The 24,067-nt window shown below is 39.6% G+C and overlaps 1 protein-coding gene across 1 annotated transcript in view; it reads left to right on the top strand.

The window, feature by feature from the left end:
* Positions 1–23,080, top strand: part of Nbas (NBAS subunit of NRZ tethering complex) — a 324,412-nt gene extending 301,332 nt beyond the window's left edge. Inside the window, exons 49-52 of the mRNA XM_076833054.2 lie at positions 4,031–4,170; positions 8,192–8,336; positions 14,959–15,087; positions 22,695–23,080. Of these exons, the coding sequence (XP_076689169.2) occupies positions 4,031–4,170; positions 8,192–8,336; positions 14,959–15,087; positions 22,695–22,958 (678 nt within the window). The 3' untranslated portion in view covers positions 22,959–23,080. The remainder of the gene's footprint in view (positions 1–4,030; positions 4,171–8,191; positions 8,337–14,958; positions 15,088–22,694) is intronic.
* Positions 23,081–24,067: the final 987 nt, after the last annotated feature.

Here is a 24,067-nt window from a genome sequence, read left to right as displayed (position 1 = left end):
GTCAGTTTTATGACAGTGATTTCTTCAACCTAAGTTGTTTTTCTAACTGTTAATGAGCAACATTACTAGATATAGTGTGCAAATACATTGGGCCACAGCTATCTTCTAGAAAGCAAGTAGGATAGCATCATTATTTTTATGCAAAAATAAATGTGTATTAACCATTTGCTATGCTCCTTCTCTACTGGCCACTAGGATTTAATCATAGTTAAGATATTTAATATTTGGAGGCATATTTATTAAAATTAGAAAATACAGAAGTACCCCATATGTTTACTATTTTAACATTCTTCTTAAGGACCTAAGTCAATTCAATGAAAAATAGGATTGGTAACTTTTCATAAAAGCAAAATTGCCCTTGTTGAGTTGCATATTGTTCTAATTTCTAGAAAGTCCAAGGTAAATACTAAAAATGACTAGAATGAATAAAGAAATTATATTAAAAGTTCTAATACATAATAAAAGAATATGTATAACAACACACACACACACACACACACACACACACACACACACGAAGTTTGCTCTTAGAAGCCCTTGGGAACTTATAGTTCAGTAGGAGTCTATTAAATAAGCCTACTTACACTTAGTGTATCATTTTCATAAATAAATTTTAGAGTAAATATTGCTATTCAAAGGAAAATATATTAATACTTTCATTATGTAGAAAACTATGTTAAGGAATCTTCATTTAATACTCTTTTCTACAGAAAAGAATTTAACTGTGTTAAGATAGTTTTGGACTCATTCTCGATGGGATGATTACAAAAATCAAAAAGCTATTGGCAGACAGTTTTTCATGAATTTCTCACACTTTTGCAAGTCTGAGCCAGAGGAACTGTCTGTGTCCTAGTCTGACTTTTTAAGACCGTTTGTACAGCAGAGAGCCTCGGAAGGTAGAGGTGGTATCTCCCTGGAGGCATAAGGTCACCATGCTTGCTGTGTAGCGTCAGTCATTTTCCTCAGCTTGGCCTTCTGCAGAAACACAGCCCACTGTATGTGTCTGTGTCCCTATCTCTGCACCACTTGTGGGAATTGGAAAAGAGGCATAAGTAATGTTGATAGACTAGATACTCCTATTGCTATAATGACAGTCTTTACAGTGGCCTAGAAGTCTCTTGACCTATGGCAAATCATTTTGTTAGCTCAACGGAAGAATAAAGAATTCATAGTTGTCAAAAACTTTAAGTCAGACATCTCTTATTTGCTTTAAGCCAGGGAGGTAGGCCATCTCTCTTATGCTTTATGACCTGATAACAAACGGCTTTAGTTAAGATTTCAATGTGGAGGCAGGAAGTCAGAGCAAATGCTGGGAGGCCACCAGCGTGCAGTGCAGGGAATGATTATCAAGTATCCAGCACAATGCTTGATATGTTCCATGCTTTATCTCGTTAAGTTTTCCTGTGGTCATGTGAAAAGATTGTCCCCTTACCCTGACATGTTGTCTTTGAGAATCAAGACTCATATATACATGGAGTCACTAGTTAGTGAATAGTTGAGTAGAAATTCAAACATACCACCCCTCCTGCAGTCCATTTCTGAATGTATAGAATGAATCCCAGATAGAATGTACTGTATGAATTGTATTGAATGAGATAGAGTAAATATATTGAAAGTGCTGAATGAGGTCCAAAGAAGGGACTCTAGTAAAATCATGTAGCTAATCATTTCTACAGATGTACAGATGTAATATCAGTAAATCTGCCATGTGTAGCCTTTCTTTAAGTGACTTTCCTGTTGGCAACATTTTCTTTTTAAATTTTCTATATATTTCCAATAACCAAAAACTTATGGCACATCTATATGTATTTAATATCATTTATGCTAAATTATTTTATAAATTAAAAGTTCTTTTTTTTTGTAATTATGTCTGTTTATTCATTCATTGACTCAGTAAGTACCTGTTGTATAAGAGGCTTTGTTTTAAGTAATAGGGATAAAGCACTGAACAAAAAATGGTTTCTGCTTTCAAGGCACTAACATGCTTTTGCAGGAAGAAAACAGAGTAAATATATGTCATGTAGTTATAAATGGTGAGAAGCTGGGCCTAGGTCATTCTCCTCTAGGGAAGGCAGTCTAGCAAGGCCTTTGCTACTAGGGCAGTGTTTGAAAGAAACAGTGTTTGAGCGACTCTACTGGCTGAAGGAAGAATGTGCCAGGGGAAACAGCTCAAAGTCTCTGAGGTGGAAGCATGCCTGATGTTGTGCCAGGAATCTCAGCGAGGCCTATGGCTGGAGTCAGATCAGGTGCATGTCTTGAGTTTGAAATTAAAAAAAAAAAACACAAACTTCATAAATAGGTAAGATAATAGTACCAACCTCCCACTTGGAAGACTAGCTTCAGTAATTTAAAGCTTACCGAGTTCTCTAGTTTCAAGAGATCCTGGTCTGACTATAATTCTCTTTTAATTCTGTCACTTGCTGGCCCTGTTTCCAGGACAGTTGACCCCATTTCCTCCTCTGTAAAGTGAGCTTACTAATGCCTGTGCTGTCCTCCGCATAAAACTATTGGGAGGGACGAGTGACTTACTGTATTATGAAATTATTTTTTAAAATGGTGCATTGCTCTTGGGTGACTGTTCCACAGAAGAATGGCATGGGGCTTGAAGGCAGTTTGTGAAGTATCTGGCAGGTCACTGTGTGAGCCAGGCTTCCCATAGTGATTACCAACTGTTCATAGTACAATTAATGTTTGTGAAAAGTGGAGAATTTGTGGTGTGACATTTTGATATGACTTCTTGGGATCAGAGCCAGAATGGCCATTAAATTAAATGTTTTGGAAACATGCATTAGTGCAGACAATTTAGCAAATATACAGGTAACATCTATTCTCATTATCATTTCAAGGTATCATCTGAATGTGTACACAAATTATGAATTCACTGTGTGCTTAAATACAGAGGATCTGTGCGGAGAGGGCAAAAAAATGGGAAAACAGATTTGTCTTACTTTTATGCTTATGGCCATTTTAACTAGAAACAGCAAATATTTTTTTCCACAGAGGCACTAGAAGCATGATATGCTTTAGGCCTGCCTCAATATAAAAGAAAAATCATTCAGTTATTCAGTGAAAAAGAAAAAAAAATGAGTGTTGTATATTTGACAGAGACTTCTTTTGCATTAGAAATGGAGATGTGAATGAAGGATGTTTTTTCTTGGTTTTAATGTATAGCAAAAGCATATTCTGACAAAAACACCCTAGTAAAATCTCTAATTTGAAATTTACTAGACAACACATAGGCTTACAGTTTTCAAGTGAAAATTAGAAGTTAATTTTGAATATTTTAAACTTTAGAAACTTAATGTGGAGTATGGTGAAATAAAACATTTTCAAAGGAAACAATTCCATATTTTAACATGTTAAATGCCAGTGTACTAGTTATGTGGAAATCTACTTTGGATTTATTTGGGTAAATAAAGTTTAAAAAAAAACCTTCCTGAAATCTTGTAGTATAATTATTTGAAATTTTAAATATGATTTTAATATAATTATTTGAAATTAAGGCATAGAGCTTTTGAAGATTGGGTACTACTAGTCAGTTTTTCATTAGGATAATGAAATTCCTGAGGCAGGCTAACTTTATAAGGAAGAGAAGTTTATTTAGCTGATAGTTATGGAGGTTCAAAAGCATGACAGTGGCAGTGGTTCACTCTGACACGGGCCTTCTCAGTTGTGTCACATAGTGGGAGCCCGTGTGTGAGGGGAGATCACATCGTCAATGGAAGCTGAGAGAGACAAGGTCCTCCCAAGTCATACCCCCAGTGATCTTGGAACCATTAGGCCCCATCTCCCAGTGTTTCCTACTATCTAGCATCACTGCACAGACATCAGGCTCCCAACATATGAACAGACATTTGAGTGACAACACCCAAACCATAGTAGTTTGTTTTGTTTTTGGATGTTGTTGAATTTTCCCTAAGCACATTATAAAAATTTTCAAGTGTTTAATCAAAGTAATCAAATTTGAATTCTTCTATAAACCAGTTAAGTAGCTTTGCCATTAGTTTCAAGTGTGTATTTCTACTTCCAGGTAGACATAGCTGATGTTGAGAATGAAGAGAACCGGTACTCTCTATTCATGGAACTCTTGGCATCTAGTCAGCATGAGGTGGAATTTCAGCACTTGGTTTTGCTCTTGCAAGCCTGGCCACCTATGGAAAGTGAAAATAGGTAAGTATTGCAGTTAGCCTAATTAGAGGTCTTTGGTCTAGACTACATTTCTGAAAATGTAGCATCTCTAAAGAGCCAGTGAAAGAATATAAGTATGTTCCCCTTATTTGAGGGGTGTGCATTCCATGACCTACAGGGCTTCCTGAACCTTTGGACACCACTGAACTCTATGTGGTCCATGTTTTTCCTGTACATACATACACACACACACAAAGTTTAATGCTGTTTCCATCTTAACTAAGCACTCATCATGCACTGTGAGTTGCATCTTAAGTTCAACAATGAAATTAGCATGAATTTATTTTCCTTATTCAAAACTTCACAGTTAAAAGATACGTTCTTAACCATAGTTCTTACTGCCTCAGCACATGGGATTTTTTTCTCATGAAATTCAGAACTTTCCATTAGTCACTTAAAGAAGACACTGTGAACCTTCTGTTTGGCACATCCAGATTCCCAGAATCACTGCTCTTGAACTTTGGGGACATTATTAAGTGAAATCGGGATTGTTTGAACACAGGTACAGAGATACTTGGATGGTTGATCTATTAACAGAGATGTTAAATGGCTAATGGAAGAATATTATATACAACATGAATACACTGGATAAGTATGCAATTTAAAACTTATGAATTATATAATCTGGCATTTTCCATTTAGTATTTGTAGCTGACCATGAGTAACTGAAACCTTAGAAAGCAAAATTGGAAAAGGAAGGTGTGTGTGTGTAATCAATATTTGCCTTCTAAGGTCATTAGCATTGGTTTTGAAATACTGCAATGTCTTTCCATTTCTCCTTGCTCCTACACCCACTTTTTCTTACACATTTTCTTCAAAAGTTTCAGACTGTGCTGGATAAACATATCCAATTTATGATGTCAACACAATAACTTTGTTTCCAGTGTTTTGTTCCAGAGAATTTGTTGCCTATCTTTTGACACAGCATTGTAAGCTCCATGTGGGTTAAATGAATCATTCCCACTTGTTGGGGTTGCACACCATTATGTACAATTTACATAAGTTATCAGTCATTCACACAGACCTACAAAGGAAGGTGATGTTAGCTGATTTTGCAGGTAAAGGAATAGTAGCTCAGAACTTAAATAATATCAGGCATCACAGAGCTAATAAGTGGAGGAGACTCAGTTGTACCTAATATCTGGCTTCCTTTTCTGCTTATGTTTCTTCTGTTTCCTGCTGGGCTGACAGCTGCTGCTTTCATCGGCATGGGTTGCTTCTCCAGTCCCTGTGCTAGCAGCCACAAACCAACCGCCCCCCCCCCCCCCCCCCGCCTTTTTTGGAAGAAGTGGCCAGATTTCCTCTGATTGCACATGCTGGCTGTCAGGAGCCACAGTATCTCATTGGTGAGGCCCAGCCTGCTTGGATGCCGTTTGCTCCAGGTCTGAGTTTGTTCCCTAAGCTCTGCCCCAGGCCAATGCCCATCTCCATGTGTAAGAAGTTAAGGACGTCCTCCTGAAGATAACATCATTTTTGTAATCAGTTTAGAACTGAAAGAACATCTGAAGAAGACTCTTTATGTGAACCCAAAGATGAGACTATTAGGAATTTCTGAAGCAAACCAATGAGAGAAGTGTTCCTATTTTGGTTTGATTTTTAACCAAACGTTTTCAGAAAGAAAAAGGTGTTTCTCAGATCCTGTCATCTGTGGCTAGTGGCATGCTGGCTTGCAGCCTTCAAGAACAGGTTTCTACCTGTACTGTTTGAGCTCTGCGTTGTAGACTCTTCCAGCTCATCATGAAATCTCCAGTGCCTTTGTGACAGTGGATTCTCTTGGCAGAGCTGGGGGTATGTTAAAGAATAGGTCTTGAGTCCAGCTCTCTTTAGTGGGACCTGGAATCTGTTTCTGAACAAACTTCTGGTGAGCACTTAATGTGAAGCAGGCCCAGAGCCCACTGATTGGATTGTCAGTAATGCTTCAATCTTTAGAAAATTATTAGAGTTCATTTGTAGATTTCCTCATACCCTCATTTCTGAACTCTAAATGTGACATGACTATTAGATAAGTTAATTATCTGGTTTTTTGGTTTCTTTTACTTTTAGAACATTAAAATGACATTTAAAGTCATTCACTTGGCCAAGTCATTCACTTGGTTCATTTTATGTGAACTCAAAGCAACTTCACTTAAAACATGTATTGCATTTATAACATTTACAAGCATTTATATACAAGAACTATTAGTTTTATAATATATTGTTACTTTTGAAGTCTCCTGTGAAATAATTTTTAAACTGCTATCCTGTACATGACAGCTACTTTATTATATCATTACAATGAGGACAAAGCATTAAGCAACCTGTGTACCCCTTAAAAGTATTTTCCCTCCAATCAAATTTTGACTTTAGCACTTCTAAAATAGCCAAAAAAAGAAGGAAGATGGTGTAAGAATGACTGTATGTTGCAAGTCAATGCAATAAAGACTATAAGTTAAAGAATTTGCTTGATCTACATGACAGCTAGTTTACTAATATAAATTGAGTATCTCTTGGCTGAAATGCTTGGGACTAAAAGAATTTCAAATTTTTGAATATTTAAATATACATAATGTGAATTCATTTAGGTTTCATCTACACCCTACACAAAGTCTTAAAAACACCTATGCACAGTGTTTTTAATGTGCCTAGATTTTGATGGCAACCTGTCACATGAGATCAGGAATGGAATTTTCCACCTTCGTGCATCTTGTCCAATCTAAAAAAGTGCCATATTTTGGAGAGTATTTTGAATTGGGAGATTTTGGGTTAGGGCTGATCAGCCTGTATCAACTTTGGTTTGGGGTTTTAGTCCCTTACAGGAAAATACAGTGCTCAGGGAAAATATACCAGATTTGTACTTCTGGAAGATTCATAGTTTTTCACCCACTATATTACAACTAGCTGGTGAAAGTGTTTTGATCCTTTGTTGTCAAAGCCATATTGACCATGGGTCCATTGTCCTGGCAGATTAGCGTTCTTACTCTAAGAGGTAGTCCAGTAGAGAAAGGCCCCGGACCTCTGAGGAGGAGAGTGGTGGTATATCCTTTAGTTTAGCAAGACTCCTCAGCCCATCAGGAGCGCTCTCTGAGCTCTTTGTATCTTGAGGTAAGTAGTATTCTTTGTCCTCAGAGATTGTTAGTTTGAGCTGACACACCAATGCTGCCAAAGGCTAGTGTTGTAGGTCCCCTTATTACTATTGAACTTGAAACTGTTTTCAGCAGGCAAGGACTAGACTTCCTTCAAGGGAAGGCCCACGCCTGCTTGTTGAACATCTAGAACCTAGTGCTTTGCTAAGGAGACAACAGACTCTTAATAAATGATAAAGTACTTACCAACTCTAAACAGAGTCGGTACCCAGCTTCTGGCAATGTTTATATGAAACATGGAATAGTGGCAGCCAGAGAAGGAAAAGAAAAGGCAAACCATGTTCTAAATACAAGAAAGCAACATGAAGTACAAAGCACACCACATACTATCTGTTGCTCTTCAGTCAAGCTCCTGAGCTGACTCCATTGCAGTATAGTAACAACAGGATCAGCAGGAGCCAGGAGCAGCCTAGTGAATATTAAAGTGTGCTTGCTAGTAAGAGTAATGCCACAGTAACATACTTCATTCATTAAATAAAGAACTCTGCCAGGAAAACATTAAATTGCCTTTCACTAGAAAATAACAGGCCCAAAAGAGTTGGGCAACTTCCCCAGAACCATGCAGCTGGGTTAAGAGTATTAAATAACTTCTCAGAGTTACCCAGGAAATAAGTCAAGGGGGCTGGCTTCAAAGCTCAGGCCTTTCTACACCATCCTCTGTTCCCATGCTCCTGTGCTATTTGTTGATGCCACAGCAAGCTGTTTCCGCCTTCACACGCTGTCTTCTCTACAAGATCGCGTCGAAGGAACTTATCTAGTTTCTGATTGTAGTCTGCCATTAGCATTTTATTTCATAAAGTGGAATTTCTTTTCTGTTTTAAAGTCTCCTACCGCAATTTTGAGAGCTCTAATTTCCAGTGCTTTGACTCTTCCTCCATTAGAACCAGTATAACCAGTAATCCATGGATGAGACTAGCTACAGAAATGCTGACCAGATGTACAGTGGACAACAAGGAGGAGCTGGGGAATGAAGTTTTGAAGATCTGTCGCTCTTTATATGGCACCAAGCATATGCTGCCGGCAGAGGTGAGTAGGTGTTTCAAGTGGATTCCCCAAGGATCCTTTCTCTTATCAAAACTCTTTATTCTAAGCAACACCAGTGACTGTACCTGAGGAACATTTAGCTTGTGCCATTGCTGGTAGAAGCCCATAATTTGTAATGGATCTAATGAAGAAGAGCAATGCTAAAACGATGTTTAGGAGTGGTTTTATCTTCCTCAGAGCTCTGAAGCAGTATTCCTTTTGCAAGTCCCAGAGTGTAACCCAGTTCTAGTTCTAGTTCTCTCTGGATGCCCTTTATGTCTAACACAAGTTTGTGTTCTGAGGAGGTCACAGTAGCTCATGTGTTACCTGTTTGAACTGGGTCGGTTGTAAAGTGGTAATAAGCTCTAGCAATTTCCTTGACCGGTAACAAATAACCACTCTGAATTTTACATACCTCTTGACATAAAATTGAAACAAGATTTTATAACTATAATATTTATTCTATGACATGGTAAAAAAACTAGCCATTTTGACCTTTGTTCTCTATTTAATCTCATGATTTGACTCTCACAGACAATAAATATATATGTATAATATATATTATATGTACTAATATATTAGTCTATTGTAACATATTATTCATGTAACATAGTATGTATTATACATATAGTACATATTATATTAATGTATGTAAACATACTTAGATGTGTATATGTAAGCACTTAGTACATTATATTAATTGCAGCCTCCTTCCATGAATACTAACTCAGCAGCATATTTGAGCAATTTACATGTCTTAAATTTAAGCATTTAGATAATGGCATTAAATTGATTAATTGGTTTTAAGTTTCTACCACATAGGACATAAAGTTGAAAATAAAATTGTAGATAACATCCTCATTGTAATCACTCAAGGAAACTATTCTTATTATGAATGCACATTTAATGAATTGTTTTCCAAGTGAGAGAATGGATAAGCATTTTTTGATTGAATTTTAAAATATTTTATCCATTTAAGGAAGTCGTCCAACCAGCAGAATGACAAAATTATTCTGTGAAATATTTAAAATACCAACCTCAAAAACAGCATCCCCTTACCCCAGATGAGTATGATTTGGGCTTTGTACCATGACCCACTGATTCTAGCTGCTTACTGACTTGTGATACTCTTTGCTGTATTGTGAACACCTGTAAGATGGGACCTGTGACTGAATGTCTCTGTGTCCCCAGGGCAGGGTTCAGCCCTGCATAGAGTGGGGCTCAACACAGTTTATTATCTACACCAGGGCAAGAGTACGTGAATAATATGGGTTTCCCCTTCACTTTAATGTACGCTAAGATTAAGCATTGTCAGACCAGGACCAAATGCCAGAAGTGTCCCGCTGTCAGTTCTGCTGAGGGAAGAACATTATTTAGGATCTAGAGTTATTGTCTGACAAGCTATGGGTAATGGTCATAACCAATGTTTACTAGCACTCAAGAGTTTCACTTAAACATCTCTTTCAACCTTCAACACAGCCTGTAAGGGGGTCCTTATCTCCACTGATAGCTGATGGAACACAGACTCTGAGGTCAAGGGTCACTTCAACTTCCTCAGTTGTATATAGCTCTTCAGACCAAGTCTCTGTTGAATGCTCAAAAAAAAGACTATTTTCAGATAAGCCGTTGTTGCAACATTTGTGATACGTTGCAAGTGCATGTCTGCCCTTGTATAAGTGCGTATCTGCAGTTGTATAAGCTTTTATTGTTAGTTTTTTCTTGTCCATATACTTTTTTCAGTAATGGCTCATAAGAAGCTAGCATCTAAACTTATTAATGGTTGAGAGGTAAGATTATTAGGATCTCTCCCATTGCCTAGAAGAGTTTGTGTTTTTAAATATCTTTATTGGTTTGGTCTTACCATTAACTTTTCTAGGCAAAGAATATAAGCTAGCTGATGATGTGACTACTGAATCTTTGACCTTGACATCATCCACTGGCCAGGTAATTAAAGCTCAGTTGCAAATGTACATTATCTGTTAGCCACCTAGGAATAGGTAACAGATGTGCATGGGTGTCCATTGTAGTAGTAAATCTTGTTCATATGACATTTATATTTTAGGTAAATGTTCTTGGACATCAAAGAAAATAGGTCACAAGTTGTGTTTTTTTTTTTTTAACCAAAAAATAAGACTTAGTGGTTCAATGAGAAGTTAAATACCTGTGATGATTCGGTGCTTGATCTGCGTGTACAGCCAGGTTGAGGTACTTGGAAAAGTAGAATAATACATTATATCAGTGCTACTGATTGATCTCAGGATCTCCAGTCAGTGATTCCTACATGCTTTTTAGAGGTCACAATAGAAGCACAGCACCTAGAGCACGTTTTTCTACAGTCCTCCTCTCACCACTTCACAGAAAGGGCTCTCCTTGCTCTCCACAGAACTGGGCACGCCACACATGCAGAGCAAAAGGGGGCCTAGGGATGCACCAGGCTGCCCTGTTCACAGGGACCTCAGCACTACCTACAGTCTTCTCCACACCTTGTTTTCTGGTCTCAGAAAATCTCAGAGGGACTCTAGTTCTGTCTCTTCCATGGTGTTCCCAGGCTGTGAGGAGACTTGAACTGAGACCACCTGTGCACTGCTTCACACACAGCACTCACTACCATCCATAAGGCCTTAATTTTCTTGGGGTGGAAGAGGTAGTAGATTAAAACCCACCTCAGAGTAGATTATTGACTTCTGTGCTCCAGTTGAATGAAATGAAAGATAATTATTAAAGGAGTTCTGTTGCCTCGGTGACTTTTCTTCATTTTTTTGTGCTGCTTCAGTTTCTTTCTCTTAATTGGTCACATTTATAGATTTTTCTTCCCCTCATGTGCCTTGATTACAGAAAGTTTGCCAGTGGTATATACTGCTCTTGTCAATGGCTCAATGTGCTCACATATGAATTAAAAATGTTACTAAAGAAGCACTATTATTGCAAAGTGGAATTCTCTTGTTTATTTTACCACACCTGGAGGTCATGTAGCTTAATTTCAGAGTTTCATAATACTTTATATCACTATAGTAAATCATCATCATCCATGACTCATTTTTTAAAACCATAACCCTGGTTAATGGAATGTGTGTGCCCAGTTGTTTACTAGGGGGCTCTTAAAGTGGATTCACCCATTTTCTTCATTCCTATTTCCCATCCCATGAAAAGCTCTCATATTTATAGATTTGTTTTTCTCCATGACTCTTCAGAATGCCTTTTTGTGGTTCCCTGCTATTATGGCAGTAATGGTTTTCCTGATGGATAATACTACCAGCAAGATATAATCACTGTTCCTTGCAGGTCACATGTGTCCTACAATCTTGAAAGTTATAGATCTTTCTTAGCTTGTATCCATGGCAATATATGAAGCATTAAGAGTGGAGGATGTAAAGAATAAGAAATTGGCATGAATCAGGTTCTTGGCATTTGCACATCTAAAATTCCAAGTTCCAGCTATTTATGACTGACCCTGAAGGTCCATGATTTCACTGAGGCACAGCATGAATTAGAGTCACAGATGCTTACAGGCTGTTGCGTGGGAGTATGTCACCCAGCTAATGAGCAAACCCGGCTAACCCCCAGCTTCAGAATCTCAAGTATGATTGTTCTCCCTCATGGTTGAGCCACTTTGGATAATACCAGGAGCTTGATTTTTAGAATCTGATGACATTCAAGTTATTTAACCTTTCTGTACTCTGCTTGCCTCATCTGATTAGTGGGACTGACACAGTACCTACCTCAGAGGATTTGAGGAGAAAACTAAATGAAATGATGCATAAGTTGAGTTCAGTTCAGAGCAGCTGCATTCCCATGTGGAGACATAGACCAAGAGGCATCAGCAGTAGCCTAGTGGTCAAGCTCCAAAGCCAGTGTAATCTGAGAAGCTCTAGAGGACAGGAAACTAAGGCCTCTGGAATTCCCAACTGGCCCAGATGCAGTACATAATCACAAGTGTAATCACCTAGGCCTACAGAACCAGCAGGAGCAGGGGCTGCTGTAGAGGAACACAGCTCATTCCAGGTCTTGTTGGAGAGTAAGTACTACAAGCAACCTTGCGGCCCCAGAGCAATGATTAGTAGATATGACATACCCTCTGGGCCTGTGCAGTTGATCCTTGCACTTCTCGTACCGCATGCTCCCACTGCTGACTTAGTCTCTGGCTGTGCAATACCTTTTGATTCTAGATACCTGAGACCATCAGGGTTGTGTGAGGTAAAAAGGAATATTGGTGCACCAGTCTATCTTCTCTGATCACCATCAGGCCACAGGAACCATGTCCTAGTATATCACACTAGATCAAAGTCTTTGGGGAGAAGAAATGCCCAGGATTATGAACTGGCCCTGAGCCATGCCCACGTAATCCTCTTCATTCAAGCCTCTCTCTTGTGATGGTCTGTGTCATGATGTTCTAACAACTTGGAACTGTAAAGGTGTTGAATTAAGTGTTTTGTGGTTTTCTTGGCTGCTTTGGCCTTTCTTGCATTCCCCAAATCCCTTTGTAAATCTCAATAAATGCCCCATTTGCAGTGCCCCTGAAAATATACAACAAACATAGAAGACAGAAGTATTTGGCCAATAACTTTTAATTAAGAGATCAAGCATTCTCAGTGGCTCACATAAACTAAGTTCCTCCCTTCAAGGGTCCTTGCCTGGCTGTGTGCCAACTATGCATTATGCTTGTTCAGAAGAGCATACAGGTTATTTCATAAAATTTGTCATTAAAGCTAAGGTCAGTCAAGTGTTATGCTTAGTCTAAACATCATAACTTGCTGAGAAATGATTTTTTCTCATTACTAATAACTTATTGAGTAAGCAAATATGAGTGTTAGGCAAGAGGATTGTATACAAGTATTTTTAAGTATGGTATGTGCCAAACATGTTTGGAATATGAGAAGAAAAAATATTCTTGCCAACACCTGGCAGTTGTTCCATTCAATATGGTAGCCACTGGTGACTTGTGAACATTACAATTAAAACTTAAGGTGCTGGATTTCTAATTTTACTTATATGCACTAGTTTTATCTCTCTAATGTGGCTCATGGCTTATGGCTATGGTATTGGAGGGTGCTAATACATAATGGCTCCACCTTCCCAGAGAGGTCCCTGGACCGTATTCCTTCTGGGCTGTGCAGACAGTGAATGCTGCTGAAACCTGAGAAAAGGAGAACCAGGTCACAAGAAGCAAGTGGGACAAGGAAGTCAGGCCAGAGTCATATTTGGGAGTTTATGCTTCATCCTCCTAGATATTTTCTGCATCCCAGATGAAAAACATTCTGTTTGGCCCAGATGCTTGCAAGACTCCTCTGTGTGGTGTGTTCTGTAAGCACGCCTAGTGCTTTTCTGAATTAGAATCTGTGATGCTTGAAGTGTACATTTTACAAACAGCTATGCTGCTGTATTGACTGTTGTCACACCAGTTTGTAGAACACAGCCTTCTACTCTGAAATGTGAAGGCCTGGCCCCAATTCCTAGGAGAGACCTTCTGGGTAAAGGAGAGGAAGAAGGGAAAAAAAAAAAAAAGACCTACAGTGTGTGGAATTCCAGTGGAGAACTTTATTCTAACTGTTAACTGGAGCTTCTTTGTGTCATTTTATCTTCACTCTATTATAATGTAAAGGAATTGTGAAAACATACATTTGAATTTTTCTCTGATCTGCTACTGTTTGAGTAGCACAGGGGAAAGATCAGTCCCCAGAGGGTAGTGATCCTCCATTCTTTTCTTGAAACAGCCATGCTATAGTATGATGGGGCTGTGCTCATTGTCTGGTCGTTGGTCCAAGAGTTTGATTTTTTTATGTTACAGCTATCACCAGGGCACTGAAGGTAGCCAGCTCACCTGGACAAAACAGCTTGCAGATTTTTTAAAAATTCGTTTATATTTTGTTTTATACATTATACTTTTGTTACTTCATTGTAAAGAATTATCATTTGTTACCTTGTTTAAAACCTGTTTTCTCATGACGGGTCCAATAAAAAGCTGAGAATACAATTCAGACACACCTTCATAGGGCCACAGTTTTATTTTTATGCACCACAGATAGGATAATTTTCATGGAATGTCTTAGTTATACTAAAGATTCACTTTACCTCAACTTTAGAATTAGAAATCATTTAAATTTTTTTCTGATATTCTTTAAGTGTATGACAACTAGACATCATTAAGCACAACTAGATATCAGTAAGCACTGATCTCTCTCTCTCTCACACACACCAAAAAGTACAAAGTAGATATAAATGTCCCCATTCTACTTGGAAGGAAACTAACCTGAGTTTAGGAGAATAAATTATAGTACTAGATTCATATGATGAGTACCATGCAGCCATTAAAAGCTATGTTGTCCTGTGCTTTCTTAATTAATTTTATAGTTTAAAAGCTATGTTGTAGACAAATATAACAGATTGGAAGGATGATCACAGTTTACATGGAGTGAGTGAAGCAGATACCAACTCCGATATTCAGTATGGTCCTGTGTGTATTTTGTGCATGTTCTCCCTTACCTGCTCCCTCCCCCTCTCACTCCTTCCCTTCCCTACACCTCTCTTTCTCCCTCTCTTATAGCAAAAGGGTGGAAAGAGGCATCCAGAGTAGCAGAGGGCTAGGAAATAATCCATGAATCATGCTCACCTGTTCCTATGCTTCCAGGGCATAAAGGAGCTGAGCCTGCTTCTGCTGCGTCAGTCCCTCCTGCTCCCATCTCTGAAACTTCTCCTTGAGACCCAAGATGACAATCTGCATGCCATGGGCCTAGAGCAAATCTCAACTGTCAGCAAGGTATGCCCAGTTGAATTTACTATTTGTCTTTGTTTTGTAGAAATGAATTGGCACTTATAAACACTAACCACGGTTAACTTAAAATTACTTTACCTACAGTATTCTCTCACTAGAGAACTGTGTCTGTTCTGTTCAGTCCATTTGTATTTGTTTCACAAATGTTTACTGAGCCCCGCCTGTGAACCAGACTCTGGGTGCTGAGAATACAAAGACAAGTCAGAAAGCTGTTTTTGTAGAGAAGTGGTATATTAATCTCATGGACCAGCAGACCTTTCTTGACACTTGGAATTTGGGGGCAGGAAACTTCTAGCATCCAATGGATATTCCATCCCTGGGTATGTGTTTGGTTAGCTGCTAATGAAAGGTGAGTTTCCAGTAGTATTTACTGTCACCTTCTGAAATCTCAAACTCTTTTCCTCTGGCAACCTGAGCTGCCTCTGAAGCAGCCTTGTGGCTTGAAGATAGAGATCCTGAAGCTCAAGTCTTAGGATTCCTTCCTCAGACTTTGTTATCATGATTAAAGAAGCTTTCTCTTCCTTTTTAAAATTTACACTTTACAAGGGCTGGGGTTGTGGCTCAGTAGTAGAGCGCTTGTCTAGCAAGGTCCTGGGTTCGCTCCTCAGCACCACATAAAAATAAATTAATAAAGATATCATGTACAACTACAATTAAAAAATAAATATTATACAAAAATTTACACTTTACAATTAGATAGCTCAGGGTCATGTTTTAACAAGCTATGTTGTTTCTGAAACCCTTGTTTACAGAGATCACTTTCATTTGAACTGTGTGTGTACACATGCATACTTTGACACATATATAATTTCACTATGCATGGATATGTATATAATATATAACATATTTTATACACATTGAATCTTTTTATGTGTATAAAATATATTTTTAAACAAAAATGTGCCAGGATATCCTCTGAAGACCAGAGAGGGAAAGAGAAAGCTAGATCAGAGGTATGTTTGCCACCGAAGACAATAAAGAGATTGATAAAATTATACCATAGATATAAAATTTTATTAATGACAAAGGCTATAGAAAGTTATGTAAATGGTTATAGAAAGTAGAATATCGTTGTATTTGGAAACATTCCTTATGAACAAAATGAGAGAATTCCAGTGCCTTTAGTCACTAAGCTGTATTTTCAAAGTCAGCAAAGGTTTGGGAATGCCTCTATTGTCACTGATAATCAGTCCTGACTGAAGTAAGGAATAAGGGGCTGTCTGTTGGTAGCCCCATTTGCCTATCTGCACATAAGTTTGGAAATTCATATGAAATTGAGAATTATAGTGAGTTTATCATAGCCTGTTTTTTCTTTAAATGCAAGAAATCAAGAAGCAGAGCAAACTGAAGGACATCAGGCTGCATGTTTTCAGAGCCTTTCCCTCTCCCCACCAGCGCCCTGCCGGTCTCTGTCCAGGTACTCTCACTGGCCTCTTGGAGAGCAGGACAGTGGTGGAGTACACGTTGCCTTCCCATCCTTATCCTCTGTGGAGCTCTCCTGGTGCACTCCCGATTCCATAGGCCAGTGGATCCATTTTCATTTTAAAGATTCTTTTTCTCAAACTCATTTGGTCAGAACTAAAACTAGAACAGGATTCTAAACTGCTAGCTAACCTGCTTGCACAGCTCCCCTTCCCCCACACAGTGACTATCAAAATTAAAAACTAAATGGACCTCTATGGCACTTGAGCAGTTTTTACATGGCACTGGTAGACCTCACAATACTTTGATTTGAACTTCTATGCTGCATGGTGGGTGCTGAGACTTGTGGTTTTGAAACTAATCTGCAAACTGTGGCTATAGATTACCTGAAGTTGTCATAATAGCATAAAACCTCAGTACTCTTGGGACACAAAAATCAAAGTCACAGGTATAAATTGCTGAAAGATATCACTCACTACCATGGGACCCTTACTTTTAGGAATTCTATAATGAGACATAACTAATTTCTGTACACTAAGTTGAGTGTTCATGATAAACTAGCCCCTCTGTGCCCTTAAAATGTGTTTAACAAAAAAAGCTAAGTATCTTTAGACTTTTACATCCTCCAGAGAGCCGAACTTTTGCAGTGCTTCCCATTTTTTAAAATATCTTTCAACTTTTTATTTTAAGATAATTTTAAATTCCATTCAATGGGAAGAACTATTACAGTGAGGTCTCCTAACATTCCTCACCCAGTTTCCCCAATGGTAAAGTCTTGCATAGCTCTAATATAATTTTATGATCAGGATATTGATATTGATACTGTATCAACCTTCTTGGAATTTCACTGGTTTTGTCACATGTGAATTCATGTGTCTACCACTGTAGTCACAATTCAGAACATTCCTTCACAAGGATGCCTCAGACTGTCCTTCATAGCCTCAGCCACTTTCACCTGCCCTGCCTCCCAGATAGACCTTGGCAACTACTGATCTGTTCTTCATCTCTGTAATTTTGTCATTTCAAGAATGCTGTATAAATGAAATATGAAATTACTATAATTTGTCATTGCTCTCCCAACACCATTAAAGGGTCATGTTATACTTTTCTAAAAGAAGAGTTTCTGTGGGCATTTTTGCAGGACTCTTGGCTAGCTATTTTTAAATCATCTTTGGTATTGTAGTGAAAAACCTAAAACTTTTCTTTTTTAGTTTTTATTTTACTATGCACTATGTCCATTAGCAGGGGGATGGAGTTCATCAACAACTTTAGTTTCTCCCTTATTGGTTATTGACGGTAGCTCCTGTGGACATTAAAAGAAACAACATCTGGCAAAGGGACTCCTCTGATAGCAATTGGTCTAGTACAGTGCACAAGTGCAAAGACTCCCTCTCTTGTTCGCTGATAGTGTGTGTTATTTCGCTGTTCATTATCAGATGCTGACAGCTTTATAGGTGTTTGCAGTTACAAGGATGATGCTTAAGTGCTGATGCCAGAGGTTGTACTGGCTTTTCCTCCAATAGCAGGATTCATTTCTTCCTCTAAGCTTTTCTGAAATTGCAACACCTCTGGTGAAATTGCTCAACACCTCTGTTGTTGAGCTCGTAACCTTTTACAGATGACCAACAGTCTCTTTCCTGGGCCAGAAATGCAGAGTCCTTCTTAAAGGTGATATTGTCAGTGAATAGTTAAAACCCTGTGTAGTATCGACTGCTGGATTCCCTGCACCAGTCTCCGTAAGACTGAGAGTGCACCTTTAAGACCTTGTTCTCTCCAAGCTGAGTGCCCCTGCTGGAGTGTTCAAAACTCGCCTCTAGAATAGCCTCTCTTCAGGTGGAAGTCTCTCAGCTCATTCCATCAAAGTAAACTCCTCCAGTTTTGTAATAGTTTTGTGTACAGAAAATGTTCCAATTTCATAATTCCAAATGTGCAATGGCTTCTTCTTTCCGCTGCCGCCTCCTCTTTGGTGCTGCTCAATGTCTACCCCACCCCATGTCCAGGGTCGATCCTGGACTCCTGCCATGCCTAGTAATTCATGGAGTTAGAAAGGGAGTGTCACAGCACAATCATGAACACCTCATGCAAGGTCTCTCCCTGATGCCAATGATAATTCCCTCTTTCAAGTTTCATCACTTTGCCAGGCATCATGATAGAATCATTTCTATCTTAGTGATTCTTATTCACTTCATCTTCTTAATAATCCTATAAGAAGATATTATTTTAATTTCACAGATGAGAACTAAGAGGTCACAAAGCTAGTGAGCAGCCAGAGCTGAAATCCAAATCCCAGACCTTTCTTAACCATACGCTTCTACTGAACTGGGAGAGCTTGTTACATTGGAAAAGGAATCTAGAATCCAGGAATCACTAGAGAAATGGGACTGTGGAAAGCACCTTGAAGAATGTAAGACAGTGCTGAAAAAAACGGGAACAGGGTTGCCCAATGGTTTGCCCAGGCAGGCCTCCTTTGTCATCCTACTCCCTCACCCAGGCTCTGCTGAGCCACTCCAGGGGTTGGGTGACTGCCACCTTCTGGGAGTTCTGTGCTGTTTTGGGTAGAGCTCATTGCACCTCTTTATCTCAAGCATGTTGACTTTAGTCCTGCTCTGGGGAGATGCCCAGAATTAGCAAGATGCTTCCTCCAATGGCAGACCTTCATGTATTTCATGAATATGATTCCTCCCCCTCAGATCTTGCTGTGAAGGCATCAAGAACCTGCCACTATTATTTATGATGATGCCAGTGTCTAGGTTGGAGGAAGAACCTTAATACAATCAGAAAAGCATCTGTGAATTGACACATACAACCAAGAAACCTTCTTTTCTTTGATGCTGCTCCTCCTTTTCCCAATTTCCAGCTAGCATCTCCCTGACAGGACTCTCTTCCTCACTGGAATGCCCCCCTTGGGGCTGCCTTCTCCAGCCCAGCTATGGCTTACACATTTTCTTTTCTGCCTTGGTGTACTGTGACAGCAGGAAGATTGGGTTGGGGTCTTAACAACCTTTCCTGGAATCTGCTTAGTCATTTGGTGTTAACCCTAGCATCAGTTGGACTACTTCTAATTGTATCCACACCAAGCTGAGCAAAAGTGATCCAAGTGATGCAAACAACCAGGCAAGTTCTTTCCTATATGTTTCGCAGATACCTATTGGTCTCAGACTTACCTCTTTAATGACTGTTCTTTCTGCTCTTAGAGGCGGTTTTCTCAGGCATGTCTGTCATTTAAACAGGATCCTAGCAAAACCCATTACTTTCACCCACTATCATCCATCCTCACCTCTGCTCCCTCTTCTTGAAGAATGAAGCTCTGCATTCATTCTGCGCAGAGGTCTCGGTGGGTCTTTCCAGTGATAGGCAGCTAGCAAACTCCTTAGGTTAAGCATTTCAACCATAAACAGCACTGGTGGTTGGTTGATCTCCTTGGTGTGAACAGGTGTATCTAGCCCCTGCATGCCCAGCCTGGATCTGTGTGAAGTGAGCAATTAGTAGGGCATCATATCATCATCCCTGTGCTTAAAGGCATTGTCTTTTGCAGGGACTGCCATATGAAATAACACAATAAATAATAAATAAGGTAGCGAGGAGGTGGATACGTGCACAGGACTACCAAACCAGAGCTGTCAAGCCCAGCTTCAGGTTGTGGTCCCAGAGATGGTCAAGGTTGGATTTTCAAAGATTTTCTTCCTCTTGTGGTTAGAACATAAGCCAGGTGATGTGTCCTAAGTGGTTTCGGAAGAAGTGCACTATTAAATGTCATGCCAGGAGTGGAGCTGATGGCATGCTGAGAAAATAAAATCTGAATATTGTATTCAAATAAATACAAAAAATTATCTGCAGGCATTTTTTTATTCCAAGTATACACAAGGGTTTTATGCTTTTCTGCCATTGTAGTTGATATTTTTAATAACTTTTATTAAGTGATAGTATATGTAAAAATAAGACAAATATTCTTCCTTAAAGTAAACAGTGAAATAATAACAAATAATCTTCTTCAAAGTAATTGAAATGAGGCCCTGCATGCATTATGCTACTGGGATTTCGGTTTACCTCATTACTGTAATTACTCTTAGCTTGATGTGAATCCATAAAATCAAAGATTTTAATTCAGAGAAGGTTCATTACCTATTGTTGAAAGAGGAATTAAGCAGATAACATTTTAATGGCTTGGAAGACAGTAGTGCTTTGTGCTTTAATAGATTTCTTTCCCAAGACCTGCAAAGTTTCATTTATTAAAAACTAATTGCTGACACACAAAAACCCTAACATCTCTAACAGAGATGGCCAGCGATTCCTCGTCTTGTGATTTACAAATCCTTACCCCTTCAGAACAGCCTTCATTCCTGGTTGGTTTGACTGTAATAACTTCAGCTATTTACTGAGATGGAGCTCTGCCCCAGGCATTGTGCTAGGCACTTAAAAGTGCCTCTTATCTCTGAGCCTTACCATCAGTCTATTTTCTCATGTGGAGACTGGACCCAGAGAGATTGTCCTTAACAAGGCCACACAGCAGTTCAGCAAAGGAACCAGGATCAAAAGTCTGTCTTTTCACACTACCAAACTGTCTCTCACTCTAATTCAGGGTTTATTTGATCAGGGGAATTAAATCAACTAATCCTTCTGGACTTGTCTCGTACTTAAACTTCCAAACAGAGTCCAAAAATGACAGGCTGTGTTGTCTCCCTCCAGCCCTTAAAGCACCAGTTAATCCAACGTTAAGGACATGTGGTTTTCCACAGATCATATACCAAAGTCAACTCCTGATTAGTTTGAGTTAACCACTTAAAAGTCAGAAAAAATACATATGTATTTTTACATGTTAATGTACATGTTAGTATAACTGAAATATATATATATAATCAGTTCCTTTGAAGAATTACAACTTGTGCTTTAAAGTAACAGAAAAAGTCATAAAGCAATAGATTCTTTTCTGATAATATAAAAATGTGAAACTCCTATAAACAAAATGTAACCAAAACAGAATTGTATTTAACAGACTAAGGTATTCATTATGACTAAAACCTGGAGCTTGGCCAAAAGAAAATGTCATCATGAAAGTGTCATTGGAGCTGATGTGGGCTGGAGTGGAATGTTCCCTAGGTTGTAGAGAAGACACTGTGTATGGTGGGTGATAACTTGTCCTTGTACTTAAGTCTTGCAGCAATCAGTCTGCTCATCTTCAGGCCTTGCCTTCTGGGACAACAGATGCAGGAAGAGCACATTGTATATGGTTTTATAGTATAGTTGGCCTACACATTAGTTAATTGGTTTTGAAATGCCATATCATTTTTGAGGTTCCTACAGTCAAAATTAATTAAAACGGAAACATTAAGAAAAGCCTGTCACGAGGCTGTTTTGTGACACTAGTGTAAATGAGAATTTCTGATATGGGTAAGAAACTTCATTTCTTACAAAAATATGGACAATAATATAAAACAGAAAAATACAAACTAATTATCAAAGCTGTGGAAAACTACATGTAGATTAAGAAGATAAGACCAGGGAGAGAGCTAGTGTGGCCACAGAGCCTCTGAACACTTACTTAAAAAGTAGGTTGAAAAGGGCTTCTTAGAGCAAGAACAGTTTAAAACCCCCTATTGGATGTCCTGTTCATGTCATTGGGTTGCAAGATGGATTCTTGATGTGGTAGAGAAAAGGTCTTGTTCTGAAAAGATTATTTTCATGTAGATCTATACTCATTAAGAGAATTGGGTGAACAAATGTAGCCCTGATGGGAGTACACATGAGATGGTCAGCGTGGGTGTCCAGAGCACAGGCTTAACACCTAAATTCCTTATGTGTAAAACTGACAAGGAAAAGTGCCAGTTTCACGGGGTCGGATTGGGAGGACTCAGAGAGGTGATGTTTGTGCAATATTTAGCACAGCTTTTGGCACTCAGTATATGCTGATGTAGCAATGAGTCAAGCAGGGTTCTTGGTGTGTGGTAATGTCTCCTTAAGTTGAAAGGAAACCATGTCCATCATCCCCCCCTCTGTGACCTCCGAGATGTTCTGTCCTATGTGCATCTCTTGGAGCAGGTGCTGTTAAGCCCAGGCAAAGGTAGTATAACCGTGAAGGCAAAAGGAAGCGGAGTGGCCCAGTGGAGCGGGCAAGGCTCTGCGGGGAGAGGTTCCGCATGCCCACTCACATTCTGCTGTCGTCTTTTTTGAAGGTGAATGTCTCCAACTGTGACCAAGAGCTTCTTTCCCTGCTCCTGGACGCTGGACTGTTGGTGAAGTGTGTCTCCACTCCCTTCTATCCACACCTCATCCGCCACCTCCAGCAAGGGCACTGGGATGCGGAGGAGCAGGCTAAACACCTGTGGCAGGCCGGCCACGAAGCTGAAGCGGGCTCTCTCCTCCTGGCCGCCAGGGGGACTCATCCAGCCCTGAGAACTTTCAGCACAGCCCTTGGTGCCGGGCAGCACTGGATGTAACACGCCTTCCCTGGTCCTCCTCTGGGGACAGAGAACATCAGAGCTGAGCACTGTTCCCAGGGCAACATGAGCAACACCTGATTGTCTCAGTGATGTCAACAAATTTCAAATAAAGCTGTATATAAATGGTGACCAGCCTGCCATTTTAACCTTTTTTCTTTGTTCTGCTAAGTGATCAACATCGTCTCCTATTGACTGCCTCTTTTTTCCTTTTTTTTTTTTTTTTTGTAAGCTACCTTTTCCTGGGTAGAATGCCTTTAGCAAGGTATCTAAAACTGTGGTTCAGGAAGTTGACCATGGCGGTGGGTTGCATGAGAAAGGGAGCGAGGCTGAGGAGCGGCCACTGTTGGGATCAGGTGCCACGGATGGAGGAAGAATGGACATGGATTCAAGGCTGGTTGGTTCTGTGACCTTGGGCAAAGTGTTCTACCTCTCCGAACCTTTAGTCTGTCATGTGTAAGAATAGGGTTATTTATCCCACAAAGTTGTTGAGTTTCATGCGAGGTTGTGTGGGTGAGTTTCTGTCAGATAAACGGGGGGGCCCAAGAAGTGTGAGCTCTGCTGCCCCTAGCTGCTGTTACAAGGAATTTTGACTGAAAGGCCACGGCCAGAACAAGGTCAGCATGTGAGGAGGCTAGGACCTCCACGGTTTGTGAGCATCAACATGTTAGGATGACACATTTTCAGGTCCATGTAACCACAGAAGGGCTGCTTCCTCTATGTAGAATAAGGACCCTGAGGTATCACTTGCTGGCATTCGCTTCCCCTGCCAAAGTGTGCACTGGATGTCAGGGCTCTGGGTGGTCTGATGAATCTCACACCAATCCCAAGCCTCAGCAGTAGCCAAAGTGGCGGGTGGGAGAAGGGGCACCCACACCTGCACAGTGACTAGTGCCCACCTGAGGCATCCATCCAGACAAGGAACCATCGTCTCCTGCCCTTACCCTCAAGGAAATAATTTAGACGAAGGTTCAGACTAGGAAGATGAGGTGATATTATATAAGATAATCCTTTGTCATGAAGAATAATTTTAAATAAGTTTAGGCGATACGGGAGCTCCCCCTGATCAGTTTCCATATTGCTCTGTCAAAGCCACAGCCTGGATGTAA

The sequence above is a fragment of the Callospermophilus lateralis genome, chromosome 14 (genome assembly GCF_048772815.1).
Source record: "Callospermophilus lateralis isolate mCalLat2 chromosome 14, mCalLat2.hap1, whole genome shotgun sequence".
In the NCBI taxonomy this organism is placed as follows: domain Eukaryota; kingdom Metazoa; phylum Chordata; class Mammalia; order Rodentia; family Sciuridae; genus Callospermophilus; species Callospermophilus lateralis.
The sequence above is the reverse complement of the archived record's forward strand: the minus strand, read 5'-3'. Positions and strand labels throughout refer to the sequence as shown.